Source organism: Mucor velutinosus (assembly GCF_035048745.1).
Source record: "Mucor velutinosus strain NIH1002 chromosome Unknown tig00000093, whole genome shotgun sequence".
Classification (NCBI taxonomy): Eukaryota; Fungi; Mucoromycota; class Mucoromycetes; order Mucorales; family Mucoraceae; genus Mucor; species Mucor velutinosus.
Window position 1 is genome coordinate 910,866 of NW_027041907.1, and position 14,193 is coordinate 925,058.

General features: G+C 41.7%; 6 protein-coding genes across 6 annotated transcripts; 4 read left to right on the plus strand and 2 right to left on the minus strand.

Annotated features, from left to right (window-relative positions):
• Positions 1-37: 37 nt before the first annotated feature.
• Positions 38-2,583, plus strand: SWA2_3 (auxilin-like clathrin-binding protein required for normal clathrin function; the record flags this gene model as incomplete). Its single annotated transcript, XM_064821424.1, has 3 exons — positions 38-171; positions 234-498; positions 574-2,583. The coding sequence occupies 3 exons, from the start codon at positions 38-40 to the stop codon at positions 2,581-2,583; spliced, it is 2,409 nt and encodes an 802-aa protein (XP_064681110.1).
• Positions 2,584-2,993: 410 nt separating this feature from the next.
• On the plus strand, positions 2,994-3,589 carry NSA2_2 (Ribosome biogenesis protein; the record flags this gene model as incomplete). The annotated part of the gene is made up of 2 exons (XM_064821425.1): positions 2,994-3,194; positions 3,278-3,589. 2 exons carry the CDS (start codon positions 2,994-2,996, stop codon positions 3,587-3,589), a joined length of 513 nt encoding a protein of 170 aa, XP_064681111.1.
• An 826-nt stretch (positions 3,590-4,415) lies between these two features.
• Positions 4,416-5,941, plus strand: MTM1_1 (Carrier protein, mitochondrial; the record flags this gene model as incomplete). The annotated part of the gene is made up of 4 exons (XM_064821426.1): positions 4,416-4,542; positions 4,595-4,642; positions 4,749-5,285; positions 5,355-5,941. 4 exons carry the CDS (start codon positions 4,416-4,418, stop codon positions 5,939-5,941), a joined length of 1,299 nt encoding a protein of 432 aa, XP_064681112.1.
• A 1,627-nt stretch (positions 5,942-7,568) lies between these two features.
• On the minus strand, positions 7,569-10,012 carry ATC70_002043 (uncharacterized protein; the record flags this gene model as incomplete). The annotated part of the gene is made up of 9 exons (XM_064821427.1): positions 7,569-7,958; positions 8,014-8,082; positions 8,143-8,266; positions 8,323-8,567; positions 8,616-9,253; positions 9,315-9,350; positions 9,413-9,509; positions 9,563-9,693; positions 9,754-10,012. 9 exons carry the CDS (start codon positions 10,010-10,012, stop codon positions 7,569-7,571), a joined length of 1,989 nt encoding a protein of 662 aa, XP_064681113.1.
• Positions 10,013-10,572: 560 nt separating this feature from the next.
• On the plus strand, positions 10,573-11,475 carry ATC70_002044 (uncharacterized protein; the record flags this gene model as incomplete). The annotated part of the gene is made up of 3 exons (XM_064821428.1): positions 10,573-10,891; positions 10,960-11,112; positions 11,168-11,475. 3 exons carry the CDS (start codon positions 10,573-10,575, stop codon positions 11,473-11,475), a joined length of 780 nt encoding a protein of 259 aa, XP_064681114.1.
• Positions 11,476-11,921: 446 nt separating this feature from the next.
• On the minus strand, positions 11,922-13,121 carry SDH2_1 (succinate dehydrogenase complex, subunit B; the record flags this gene model as incomplete). Its single annotated transcript, XM_064821429.1, has 2 exons — positions 11,922-12,949; positions 13,007-13,121. 2 exons carry the CDS (start codon positions 13,119-13,121, stop codon positions 11,922-11,924), a joined length of 1,143 nt encoding a protein of 380 aa, XP_064681115.1.
• Positions 13,122-14,193: the final 1,072 nt, after the last annotated feature.

A 14,193-nucleotide genomic window follows, 5' to 3' on the forward strand; every position in this document is an offset into this window, starting at 1 on the left:
GCGTTCCTCGTTGTTTATGCCTGTTTACTCATCACCGATGGCTACTATTTCCTCGTCTTCATTGTGCTTGGATTCTCGATTGGCCTCTTTTATTCCAGTCATCAAACAACCAGTGCCGACTACTCGCATTTTGAGAGAAATCTATCGTACAAAGAGCAAACGTTGGAACAGGTAGACAAAGCAAATGTGCGATGCAACACAAGAATAACCTATTTAAATTAGTTTAGTGATAGCCTAGAACCTGCAAAAGAGGTTGAGCTCTATTATCCGCCTTTGACTATCGTTGTAAATCAGTTGTTGGATTATGTTATGCGTGATTTTGTCTCGAGCTGGTGGACGCCCATCAACATACACCATGACCCCACATTTGAGAGATTGGCAAGAGAGAGGCTCAATGTTGTATTCCTGAATGTGCAAAAGATCCTGCTGAATCAAGAGAGAAACGACATTGTCATGTCCACATTATACGGTGTAGCTAATACGCTGATCATTCATATGGTAATAGTATATTGGAGATGGAAGCATTGACTCCTTAGATGATTGACAATCGCTTTCTCCTTATTATTCTTGTAGAGGGAGTGCAGAGCCTTGGAAGAGTCTGAGCTATCCATGGACGACTATGTTATTGAGAATCCCCAATCGCCCTTTGCTCAATTACTGTCAAAAGAAGAACAGCATCGCCAGCTTCGAAGCCTTAGTCAAACATTCCTCAAACGCACTTTACCGACAGCCGACAGAGATTCGCTACTGTTGATGAGCTTATTCAAGGAGTTGCTGGCTACATTTTTGTTTGGGGGTATATTGGATAGCCTGAGTGATCCTGACTTTCTCAATTGTTGGATTATTGATCTTTTATCGGACAAGGATAAGGCCAAATCCATCACTTCTACTGTGTCTGCGGCTGCTGTCATCTTGACTGCAGATGCCAGCCATGCGCCAGATGTTGGGTTGGTTGCTGAGGAAGGTTTTACGCTAGAACAGCAATCAGATTCCATTCGAAAATCAACTGAAGATGACGATAGCGTTACAAGCAGCTTGGATCAGGTCACGCCTCCAGATACACCAGAGCCTACAAGAGCAACGGCTCAGCTCAAGCCAGCACCTATTGTCACCGCACCAAAGCAACAAGAGACCACCGTGCTTGCGTCTCTACAATCTCCTCCTCCTCCTCCATCACCGCTGGCCCCGCCCAGCATGATTTTCAGTCGTGGATCAGTCAACTTTACTATTATGGATATCTCTGCTCCTCAACCAAGCGACCAGCCACTCAACAAGACGGAGCTCGTGTACATTGTGCAGATTGAAAGACCTGCCATGGAAGATCATGCAGGCTCTGAGGGTGGCGGTTATGTGATTACAAGAAGCTATGCTGATTTTGAATGCTTCAATACTATTTTACATGCTAGACATGCAAAGAGAGCTGCCAAGCTGCAATTGAAGCTGCCGTTGGACACCACCACAAAATCTTGGCTCAAGAAATCAAGTACACAGCAAAAGAGAAAGGTGCCACTGGAAGTCGTAGGGGCAGCGCTGGAAAAATACATTGATACTGTGGTGCAAGATGAGGAATTAGGCACAGATCAGATTATTTTACCGTTCCTGAGAAAAGAAAGACGGGCTGAGATTGCTGAGGGCACTGTTACGTCCTTTGCTGATGAATACAAGCACGAAGCAGCGGCAGCGGCAGCAGCGGTGGATCATACAACGGCATTAGATACAGCATCCACCAGCAGCGGTAAATCACGATCTCTGTTTTCTCGCAATAGCACAAGCAATCTTAATGTGGCGGGTCTAGCCTCCAACCCAAAAACGGACAATACAGCAGCAGACGAAAGACAGAGCATGGATCATGATACCAACAACAAGTGGTTTGCACCAAAGACGAAAACAAGGCAAGGTTCGGTATCGAGTATGCAAAGTAACTTGTCAAAGGACAGTGCTATCACAGTGGCGAGAGACGACGCAGAGGATTTTGAGGAGGAAAAGAGGCACACAGTGGTGGATTCTATCGTGGATGATGATAAACCTAAACGCCAAAATACCTCAACCTCTATCAACAGTAGCACCAATAATAACACCAAAGCATTATCCTCTATGGATGTGGAACTGTTGATTGAAACGACGTACGCTCTCGTGGTGGAAATCTTCAACCTGACCTCTTCCAACAACAAAGCTTGGATGCGTCGATCCATACTGAACCTGCTACGAGAGATTGTGCGTCGTTCCTATGCGCAATTCATTTCAGAGCAGTACACGGATTTCATTGAAGAATACATGTCGCCGGACGCCATTGTGGGAATGCTGAATCAACTGGGGGAGCAGTTTTGGCCCGAAGGCAAATGGATGTTAGACGATGGTAAAGAGCAAGTGCAGCGAACAGAACAGGACAAGGAAAAGAGCAAGCAGCTAGCGAGGACCATGTTGATGAATGAATTGATTCCCAACGCTGTGAGACAGTTGATTGGAGATCAAAACTGCAATACGGCAATGGATCGTATCTGGGCGCGCTGTCAAGATCCCAATCTGAACAGAGTCTTGATATTGCAAGTGCTGGAGCGTATTATCAAGCCCATTTTGGGTTAAAAACAATAAAACTGTATATATTTCTCGTTGACGTTAGCAACATGTACATGGTGGATGTGATTTGTATATGCACAATTAGTAGCAAAACTAGCTCAGTCACTTCCCTCTCATTATGTGACATGAGCTGCTTGACTTGATCTCCTTTGAAAGCGTCCGAGTGAGCTTATGACTCTATATGCTTACCATGATTGCACTCAGGAGCTTGGTACTTTTTACCATGTAGTTTGATGAATCGTCCAAGGCTTTTAGTAACGAGTGATTCATCATATGAATCACTGCCATTAGCTTCTTCCTCGTAGATCTCCCTTTATTACACTCATGGTCCACATTTCAATGGTGGAACTCACGAATGGCCAAGTATAAAATGGATAACAAGAAACACTCCTTCTTTTACTCAACAACATAACAGCATGGTTGTATTTACACTAGCAGCATTTGCATTGGTGGCTGTCGTTTGCTGTAATGCAGCCAAATTCAGTTTGAAAATTGCTGCGCTTGAAGCACACAACACATTCAGAGAACGGCACAATGTCAATCCTGTCAGATGGGACACTACGCTTGCAAGACATGCTCAATACTGGGCTCATCAGTGCTACTGGGGCTATAGTGATGTAGGTGATACTCGATGAAAAAAAAAAAAAATCAATAGAGATTGATTTCTTTTTTTTTTTTTTTTTTTTTTTTTTTTATGTAGGATCGTCGACCTTACCACGATCATTGTGGAGAGAACATTGGCTATGGTCAGCCCTCCATTTCTGCTGCCATCAAGGAATGGTACAATCTTGAAATTGAGAATTATGGTTTTCAAGATGGAGCATCTTGGAATGGTGAAGAAGTCAGGCATTTCACCCAAGTCGTCTGGGAGGAAACAACGAGAATTGGCTGTGCTGAAGCTTACTGCGATGATATGAATGGCTATTATTATGTTTGTAACTACTATCCTCCAGGAAACAAACGTAATGCGTATATACAGAGTGTATTCCCGGTAGCCTATGACGAGAAATAAATAAGAAATCTAAATATCTGTTTTATACATGTAAAACTCCAAGATCTGATAAAATAGCATGTACATTACGAAATTCTCAGCTTTAGCCAGAGTAAATGTAATGAATATCACGCAATGAATAACATGCTGTGCACCCGATCACCTTGCATTTCTAGTAGTGAATCCAGAAATGAAAATCTCATGAAAGTCTCAAGCTGCTTATGCAACCAAGTGAACACAAAAAGACAAGGCATCTCTGACTTTCTCGACGGACACAATACCACACATGGTCTTCAACAGCTCTCATGACAAATCAATAGATGAAAGCATCCAATGGAACAAGAGGACCACATCTTGTATGCTGATTGATATTCGTAAACCTTTCCATGGTTTGACATTTCACAGGGCGGGGTAATAAGGTTTGCCTCTAACTGCAATGTTCACTATTGCTCAAATGGTGAGGCGAAAGATCCAAGATCAAAGACGATCTATTTTTTGGAGCTAATCCAGAAAGATAATCAAATCAAGATGGATAAAGGGCAAACAAACAAAGAAGGAGAGGACAGTCTGAGTTTGTCTGCTATGGTAATCAAATGCTAGATTATCATCTCCCATTCAAGCAAACCTGAATTGATTGATAGGATGATTGGCCATGCCATATACGGTAATTAAATCACCGTACTAATGCCTGTGACTATGTGAAGATGATGATAATCAGTTTTGATGGATAGATTTTAGAGTTTCTCCCAAAATGTGATATATAAAACATTCCAATTTGCAAAATCTACTTTTGTTCTTCTCTTCTTTACCTAACTCACCTGTACTAAAACTAAAACAAATCTTAAATATGGCTCAAAACGGTCTCCAAGCTAACGGTAACAATAAGCCCAGAGAAGCTGCTGCTTCCCCTTATGCATCCAATGATCCCAACTCAAATGTCAGTAATTTCAAGATCATTGAATCCACACTCAGAGGTAAGCTCAATTCGGAAGGTGATTGGCATGCGTATTGATCTGTTTCTATTAGAGGGTGAACAGTTCGCTAATGCCTTCTTCACTACTGAAAAGAAAGTTGGTAAGTATATTGGAAGCAAATCAACCGAAACACACAGTGAACAAAATGTTTAACTTTTTTTTTTTTTTTTTTTTTTTTTTTTTTTTTTTTTTTTTCTGAATCAAAGAAATTGCAAAGGCCCTTGATGACATTGGTGTGGATTACCTCGAATTAACGTCTCCCGCTGCTTCTGAGCAATCTCGCAACGATTGTACTGTCATCTCTAACCTCGGCTTGAAGGCCAAGATCCTGACTCATGTCCGTTGTCATATGGATGATGCCAAGTTGGCCATTGATACTGGTGTTGATGGTCTTGATGTTGTTATTGGCACATCTAGCTTCCTTCGTGAGTTCTCCCATGGTAAGGATATGGAATACATTACCAAGCAAGCTATCGAGGTGATTACATATATCAAGAGTAAGGGTCTTGAGGTGCGTTTCTCTACTGAGGATTCTTTCCGCTCTGATCTCGTTGATCTCTTGAGCATCTACAAGGCTGTTGACAAGATTGGTGTGAATCGTGTTGGTATTGCCGATACTGTTGGTTGTGCTAACCCTCGTCAAGTCTATGAACTCGTCAAGACTTTGAGAAGCGTCGTCAGCTGTGATATTGAATGTCATTTCCACAACGACACTGGTTGTGCTATTGCTAACGCTTATGCTGGTAAGTTGAAAAAGATCGTAGATTAAAAGAGGGGATCATGGTATTTACGGAGCATTTTTCATATGATAGCTTTGGAAGCTGGTGCCACTCATATTGATACATCTGTTCTCGGTATTGGTGAGCGTAATGGTATCACTCCTTTGGGCGGTTTGTTGGCTAGAATGTACACTGCCGACAAGGAGCATGTCAAGACCAAGTACGATCTTACCAAGATTCGTGAAGTTGAAAACATTGTCGCTGAAGCAGTTGAGGTTACCGTTCCCTTCAACAACTACATTACTGGTTACTGTGCCTTTACTCACAAGGCTGGTATTCACGCCAAGGCCATCTTGAACAACCCTTCCACCTATGAAATCTTGAACCCTACTGATTTCGGTATGACTCGTTATGTCAGTATTGGCCATCGTTTGACTGGTTGGAATGCTGTCAAAAACCGTGTTGAGCAACTTGATTTGGACTTGACGGATGAGGATGCCAAGGCAGTTACCGCCAAGATCAAGGAATTAGCAGATGTCAGACCTCTCTCACTTGACGATGTTGATGTCTTGCTTCGTTCATACCACCAAGCCAAGGCTGACGGCGTTCATACAAAGTTCTTGGAAAAGATTGAAAAGCCTGAACACATCACCTCCATCAGTGCCGAAGCATCTGCATAAACTCCATCCTACATCCCCAGCATATATATATATATATACAACGTGATAAACATTTTTGCCCCTCCCCTCCCCTCCCATTTTCTCAAGTTTTATTAGACTATCATATTTATTTTGTAAACAAAAAATCTCTACTTTATCACCCTCCCAAAACCACATTTTTTTGTACAAAAACCCAAGCAATAAAAAATAATACTCCCATCTTAGATCAACCCATCTTTTTCAACATCTAATTTGATTTACCACATTTGGAAAAAAGGTTTGCATTAAATCGCAGTTCCAAGTGTTTAGAAATGGTGTACAAGGAACGCACCGCTCATTCTTTTTCCACTACATCATCGTTTATAATCAGGTCTAGATTTGGAGACGGCAGTGTGTTTGGAAATGAATCTGTATAAAAGAGAATATGTAGGCTGTTTGTGTTTAATGTGTCCAAGGCCACACATGATTTCAGTGGGATGTGCAGAAGAATGACAAATACGTAAATTCCCCCCCGGCGATTGTTTAGAATTCTTCTTTTTGTAATGTGGTAGAGCTGCAATTCAAGCCATAAAAAAAAAAGGGATGGTTGGGAACGATCACCCAGTTGAATTATAAGCTTCGATAGAGGCATGCTCGCTTTGCAAGAGGTTATGAAGAATTCTACGAATGTTGACAAATATTTCTCTTCGTTCTCTTCCCATTAGTATAAAAGATTCTTCGCTAAACAACTTATAGCTGTGGATCTGACCATTCTAGGATGCGCCACGTCTGTCTTGATGGGAACAGTGCAAATTTGGGCAGAGAGCGTATTTGCATTACCTTTTGCTAGTCAAAAGAATACAAAATACTGCAAAATTAGATGCATTTGAGCCGCGTTTTTTCGTGTTAGGAGCTGTTTTAGACTGTCAGAATAGCACCAAACAGTTGCTCTCATCTGACAGTTACTTTCTGACACCTTTGCTCAACTTTTTGGGGACCTAAAAAAACATGGCCAAAAATTGGCCAAAAAGCATGAGGTACCCCTCATGGCTTTCATCGAAAATCAAGCGATCGCATTTTTGACCTTGAAAATGAAGACTTTTACTATGGTATATCTTGAATCAAAATGTTTCTATCGATCCAAAGCAACCTCTGAAATCATCTTTGTGGGACTTTGATATGTAGAATTTCGACTTTTTGGCCAGAAACCTCATTTCGTATTTCCATAAATTGCTCAATAAATTTGTTTAAAACATTGCTAGTAGGTAGCGCCATTGGATACGCCTCGAAAAGTACTCCAGAAATGCATGAGGAACCATGGGATGGCCGTTATATTTTATATAGTCGAATCATGGAAAATAGATCAAAGAAATCGAAAATGGAACAAATCGGATAAAAAACGTCTAGTCGGAGTTGAATGAGTTTTAGCTGATAATCATCAATGCTATACAACTCATCATGGCTACAAATGCTCTCGGAAGTTCATAATAAATGAGGGAATTGCGAATAGAAATAGACAATAGGTTAACCTGTTACTTATTTTTGTATTAGATTATTTTTCATTGCTGCAAATTGCTCATCCCCAATGCAAATGCTAATATGAGATGCAATATTTTGTACCCTAATCAAGAGATGGGATATGATACTTTGAATACGGGCTTTTGCTTTATTACAAAAAATCATGAGGTGCGCTGGGCATTTCACTTGTTGCTATCTCTAAACCTTTCCAATGATCGCTCCATTGTCTTGCATACTTCACCTCGTCTCTCACAAATCTGTTGTACATGACAGACACACTTGCCTGCTGCTTGTGAAGGTATGATAGCTCTTCCATGAAGCAATGCTTGATAAAGACGTTGCGCTGTCTGACAAGCGATAGTCCACCCGTGGCGTCATCAAACGATAGGCGAGGCTGAGATGTCGTAGTGTCGTTTTGAGACGCTGCGTCTTCATCATGAGCAACAGATGGTTGTAGCTGGCCCTTTTTGTATCTGGCCATTTGCCTCGAAAGCGTATCATTCTGGATAGGGCTCATTCTATCTCGGCGTTCAAGCAGCTCCTACCAAGATAAATATAGTTAGTGCTAGTAGCAAACAACCCTATTGTTGCCATACTCTGAATGATTCCAGCAGATCCCGTTGTCTTTTCAAACTCTCCACGATACTGTCTCCTGTAGCCTTTGCCTATGATTCAGGCTTTGCCATAAATACATTGAATGTATTCGGTGAGTCTCATAACGTTACCTGTGTGTTTAACATGGCACCTGCTTGTTGCATCGACTTTACAATGCTGTTGTAGCCTCTTATCACCTCTGGGCATCCTTGGCAATTGGGAACCCAGCAATTTTTGTCCAGTTCACTGACAGAGCTGTATTCAGATAAGTGCCTTCTTCTGCACGGATCTCGCCTCTACCATTTACTTACTTTAATGTGGTGCTGTATCGAATATAATCAGTCCCTAATGCCTTCTTCAGTCTATTCATCTGGTTCATTATGGAGCACATGCGCTCGTACTGTTGTATTGAGATAGACAGTCGTTTCTTCATCCTAGCAATGCGATCATCTAAATCCATAGGTATCATCCGCTCTAAATAAGCAATGTTGTGTGATTTCCTAACGAATTCTTCGTCTAATGAGGGAGAATTTGCTCTCTTCCATGAATTGATTTCCTACAAAAACAATGAGTACCACTAACAAAGATTCAAGGAAAGCCTTACAGAGGGATGGCTCAAAAATGCAACGACAACGTCGTCTTTGCCCAATACAGGATGTCTTGCAACAGAATTGATAAAACGAACAAGGCCCTTTCTTCTTCTTTCCTCAAACATATCGTCTCCTATGAGCAAATGTAAACAAGGTTGGCATACATCCTGAGACTCAATCATAACAGGCAGCACTTTACTTCCTCCCAGCTTTTTCGGCGGTAAATTTGGCATGATGCGATAAGGGTATCTTCTCAGTAAAACCTCCCACAACCACCAGAAATCACTGAACCGTCGAAGTACTTTGCAGCCTAACTTCTCGCTCTCCACTTCATAGTTGATGTGCTTGAATAAAAAGCCTTCTTTTTCTGATGTGCGGGAAACCGATATATGATCTAGATCGCGAAACCATTGGTTCATGGCTTCCTGTTCCTGATGATGGAGAGATCGATTGAGCTGCGCTTGATGTTGCTGTTGATCGTGTGTCTCTGGTTGGACAGCAGTGTTTGTGCTTGACACATCGGAGCGATCGGCTTGCTTGGGCTGATCACTCTCCCAGGGATCCTCTTTTTTAGCTGGTGACTCCTTGTTCATTGTGGGCATGTCGTGGATATTGTAAGATTCCATGTCGGATATGGCTGGTATAGGTAGATCTAGTTGACGTGGGCGGGCATTAGTGCGTTGTACATTACCAGCAATCCCTGATATACGCACCATTTCGATAATGATATACGGTTTCTAATGATATATCTATGCAACGAATGTTTGTTTGTATACGGTTGGTTTAATATGAGGCAATGGCACTATCTTACCCATATTTTTCTGAGCACAGGCAATCAGCGCTAGATAAGCATTGAATTCATTCCGTGTAACAGAGTTCTCGCCAGGAGTGACAACCAGGCTAATGACCTAATACACTTTTTATGAGCAAACCATCCTATGTAATGAAGCACTGTTCAAACCTTTTGCTGCCGAAACACAGGTATGCCCGCCAAATGCAATATAACCTGCAGCGATCTGGCATCTATTCTCTCATGACGAGGATTTGATTTGCTGTAGATGTCGAAATAGGCATCAGGAACATCCGCGCCCACTACCAGATACATATTGAATACGATGCTTAGCTATTCAATCGTGCTGTGTATATACTCACAAAGTACATTGTTAGCTGTCAGTTCCGCCCCAAACCCTGCGTCCTGGTGATCCAGCTCTGTTTCCATCATGAAACTACTATCCACTGCATAGTTGTTGCTATTGCTTGTATCATTGAAGTCAAAAGAAGCGTTGCTGCTGGTAGTCCATGGGTCATCTGCATAGATGGGAGGTGTTGTTCGAGATAATGATTGCGAGCTGAAATACTGCAATGGATTGCTATAGTCCGGGCTCAGTATGTCGTCGTTGGGTGTTTGCATGTACAAATGCTGTATAAGAAAGCTATCACTTCACTGAAGGGAAAAAGGAAGAGAGAACCGGAAGTATTACAAAGAGAACATGGAGTAGTTGTACCCTCGTTTTGAGAAGCCGCACAATGCAGCAGCAAGAGCATCTGTAGCTCCAATGTCTTTTACCTTTAGGCCACGAAGCTCTTTGTTCTTGATTTTGTTGGACACTACTCTCTCGTGGATGTAGAGGCCAAAGGAGTTGCTTCAGCGTTCGTCAAATCTTCTTGGTCTTGTTCAGTCATGCTCAGCCTTCGTTTATGTTTCCAAGCGCAGTATAAACTATGCACAAAAGAGTTGGGCATCTCTGGATGCGAACAAAGCGCATCCAATTGACCGGACCGGATGAAAAGCGCGCAATTCATACCATTTGAAAAAAAAAAAAAATCTTTTCAATCCAAAAGACGCGTTTCGGATTTCGTACATTCTCTTTTTCTTTCTCTCCTAAACTTTTCATCAATCAAACACTTTAGGTAAGTAACAAGAACCTCTTGTCCATAGGCTTCTTTTGAAGTAACATTTGAATAGCTACAATGCTCGAAGCCCGCCTCCAACAAGCCAAGCTCCTTAAATCTCTTCTTGAAGCTGTCAGAGAACTCGTTACAGAATGTAACTTTGAATGTAACGACTCTGGTATCGCTCTCCAAGCTATGGATAACTCTCACGTCGCTTTAGTCGCCATGTTGTTGCGCTCTGATGGTTTTGATCCTTACCGTTGTGATCGCAACTTGCCTTTAGGTATCAATTTGGCCAACTTGGGTAAGATCTTGAAGTGTGCTCGTAACGATGACATCTTGACCCTTAAGGCTGACGACGAGGGTGATGTTTTGAGCATGGTGTTTGAAAGCAAAGGTAGGTTATGCGTACACTGGAAATCAGAAGCTTGGTTTGCATTAACGCGTTGCTTTGTGCGTGATTAGACAGCGACAAGATTAGTGAGTACGATCTCAAGTTGATGGATATTGACAGTGAACATTTGGGCATCCCTGAGACCTCATACGAAGCCGTTGTCACCATGTCTTCTGTTAGATTCCAAGAAATCTGTCGCGATTTACAAACCCTCAGTGATTCCGGTAAGTGACCATGTCAATATATCAGTTTCTAGACTGACTCATGTGTTATGTATAGTCACTATTGAATGTACAAAGGAAGGTATCAAGTTCTCTAGTGATGGTGAGATTGGTAAGGGTGCTGTCACCTTAAAGGCCAACAGCTCTGTTGATAGCGAGGATGATGCCACTGTCATCGAACTCCAGCAAAGCGTCTCCATGACATTCTCCATCAAGTATCTCGTCAACTTCACCAAGGCCACACCTCTCGCCGCCCGTGTTAGCTTGAACTTATCAACAGACGTCCCTCTTTTGGTTGATTATAAGCTCGAGAACCTTGGTTATGTCAGATACTACTTGGCTCCCAAGATTGGTGACGAGAACTAAGTGTCGATTTAATGAAAAATTCAAAAACAACTCACAGTATCGAATTGCTTTCCCTCACTTGTACACAAAACACACCCCACACGCACTCACGCACGCACACACACACACACACACACACACACAACGCATATTATATATATTCTATTGATGGCATCCATTCCATGATTGTTCTGATGATTGCTGTTGAATGAATAAAAATGAAACATTTCAGGAACCAAAACTGCAATGTTTAGATTTGACAGATGTAGAGCTAATGTGCCACTCACGTTATTTAGTACAACAGTAAAGAAGTAGTGGTAAATAGGATGGTTGGTTTATTATATAAGGTGCTAACTATGGGCAAAGATCAATGATAAAATGATGGGATATGTATATATTATACAAGCAAGGTATAAGAAGAAGCGGTGATTCCTCTGGGTAATAAATAATTTTGAATGCGGTTAAAGTCATGCAATGAGGGATGTGTCTTGTTGGTAGGATGGGAGTCGGCTAGATTCATACAATGGCAGGGATTCCTCGTACTCTAAAGAGCGCAGGAATCTTGGAGAGCTTTCAGTATCTACATAATAGACTTGCAGATCTTGTGAGGCTCGAATGCCGTAGCCCAGCGTGCCAATCTTGAGAGGAAGCTCCATATCAACAATTGAATTAAAGAGGGGCCCCATCAGCGAGCATTGGCTACTCTTGATCTTGATCCTGAGTGTGTATGAAACACGGACAACCTTTGAGTAATTGATGGATGGAGTCAAATCCACAGGAAGAGGTAAAGCCACTTGGTATTCTGCGCCACCACCGTTTCTGGTCTTGACCATGGAATATTTGTGCCCTTTGGAGTTTGCCTTGTACAAGGTAGAAGCAACTACTCTTGTGATCGAAACAGCCCGACTCTGTACGAGTTCCACTTTTTCACACAATTCCAGTAGAATCGAGTTGACCTCAGCTGGTTCATCCTCCTCTGCTTTTCTCTTTTTGTTGGCATGACGGCGTGATGTTACAACAGTGATTGGGATGCTGTCACCAGGCACATAGGCCAAGGAGTGCAGTTGCGCAGAAGCATACAATCCATTGTGATAGCCCTCCTCAATGTTGGGTTGCTTCAAGAGACTTGTTTCAATGAACGGCATGTAACTGATGGTGCGCTGTGTCAACACGGTAGGTAGAGTAAATGTGGTGCGGATCAGCTTGGCAGAGAGATCAAACTTGCATTGATAAAGTGCGTGATCCATAGAGGGAGGAAATTGAATCATGGGCATCTGAATTGTGAAGGGGAACTGGTAATGACTCTCTGTTAGCAAGCAATCGTCTCGTGTACGTTGCCAGAGGGTCTGTTGCATACCGAAAAAGGGGTTCTTGATTAACGGCACTAAAAACTTGATACCATCGTGGACCGCAGTAGCATGTTCAGCACCTCGAAATGTCAACACAATGCGGTCTGCCGCGACAGGCGATTCTTTCATCTTAAGGTGAACAATGCCTAGTATGTATGCATGTTGGTGCTTGTTTTGCAATTCTCTTGTCACTACAAACATACCTTGGAATACAGATCCAGGTCCATAAACAGGCTCATCTTGCACGGTGAAACCAAATTCAGGTAATAGTTCAATAGATATGCTTACAATTGGGTCAATAGAAGGGGTGATTGTCATCAAATAAGATTTGTATATGGGTTCTTTTCTTGATTTATCAGAAATTGAGGATACGTGAATAGAGAAAAAGAGCAATGCATATGTGTCATTTATATAATTGTGCAAACAGTAGGGCCATCCGACTTTGCCCAATCAAATGAGTCATGTCATTTTTATTCCTGTTTTCAACTGAATAATTGGGTATTTCCGTATACATGTGAGATTTACAGGTGCATTATTGTATCTGTTTGTTTGGGCTATTTTGCATTTAGTGTAACAGTACAAGATTCAAAGTCCAGACGTGCTCGCTCCATGTTGATATTCGACAGGGAAAGCACTAGCATCCATTGCTTGTCGAGATGTCAATCAGAAAGAGACCAAACACATCAGGACTTGGAGTTGCAATAGTTTCCTTATTCTTGGAAGTGATGCATTTCAGCCTCTTTCTTCGCTGTCTCTATTTGGTATGATTTCTCGTACACAAACACTGACCTTCTCAGGAATCCTCTTGTTCTTTCCGCTTTTAACAATTCAATAGAGCATACCAGCATGACACATAAGTCGATGCCAAGAACAGATCAATAACTATATATGATTCATTTTCTACAAGCCGCACAATCCCTTCGCTGTGTGTCGTCCATGTCATGCTTGCTTCAATATGTACATGTACAGGAATAGCAATGCCTTTAGAGACACATACATACACTGTATACAATAAGCCTCTACGCCTCCTTTTCAACGCTGCTTTGCCTCCTTTTTTTTTTTTTCCTAAAAACAAAATGTAAAAAAAAAAAAAAAAGCTTCATCATGTGAAATGCTTGTTTCAACAACAAATTTGACTAGATGCCTATATTTATCAATAGCACGCTTTTTGCTTTATTTTTGGGTTAAAGGTTCGTGCACAAAATACACATACACATACTATGACATTCATGAATTGTATAAACTTTGTGTATCTGATCTGGATATAAGATTTGAGTAGATCAAGCAATATCTCATACTTGCTCATCGTAACTGCACATACAGTAGTGGTCATTATGCTTGATCCAGTCAGTTTATTCATCATGACATGTATATTTGTGCTTTCATTCTT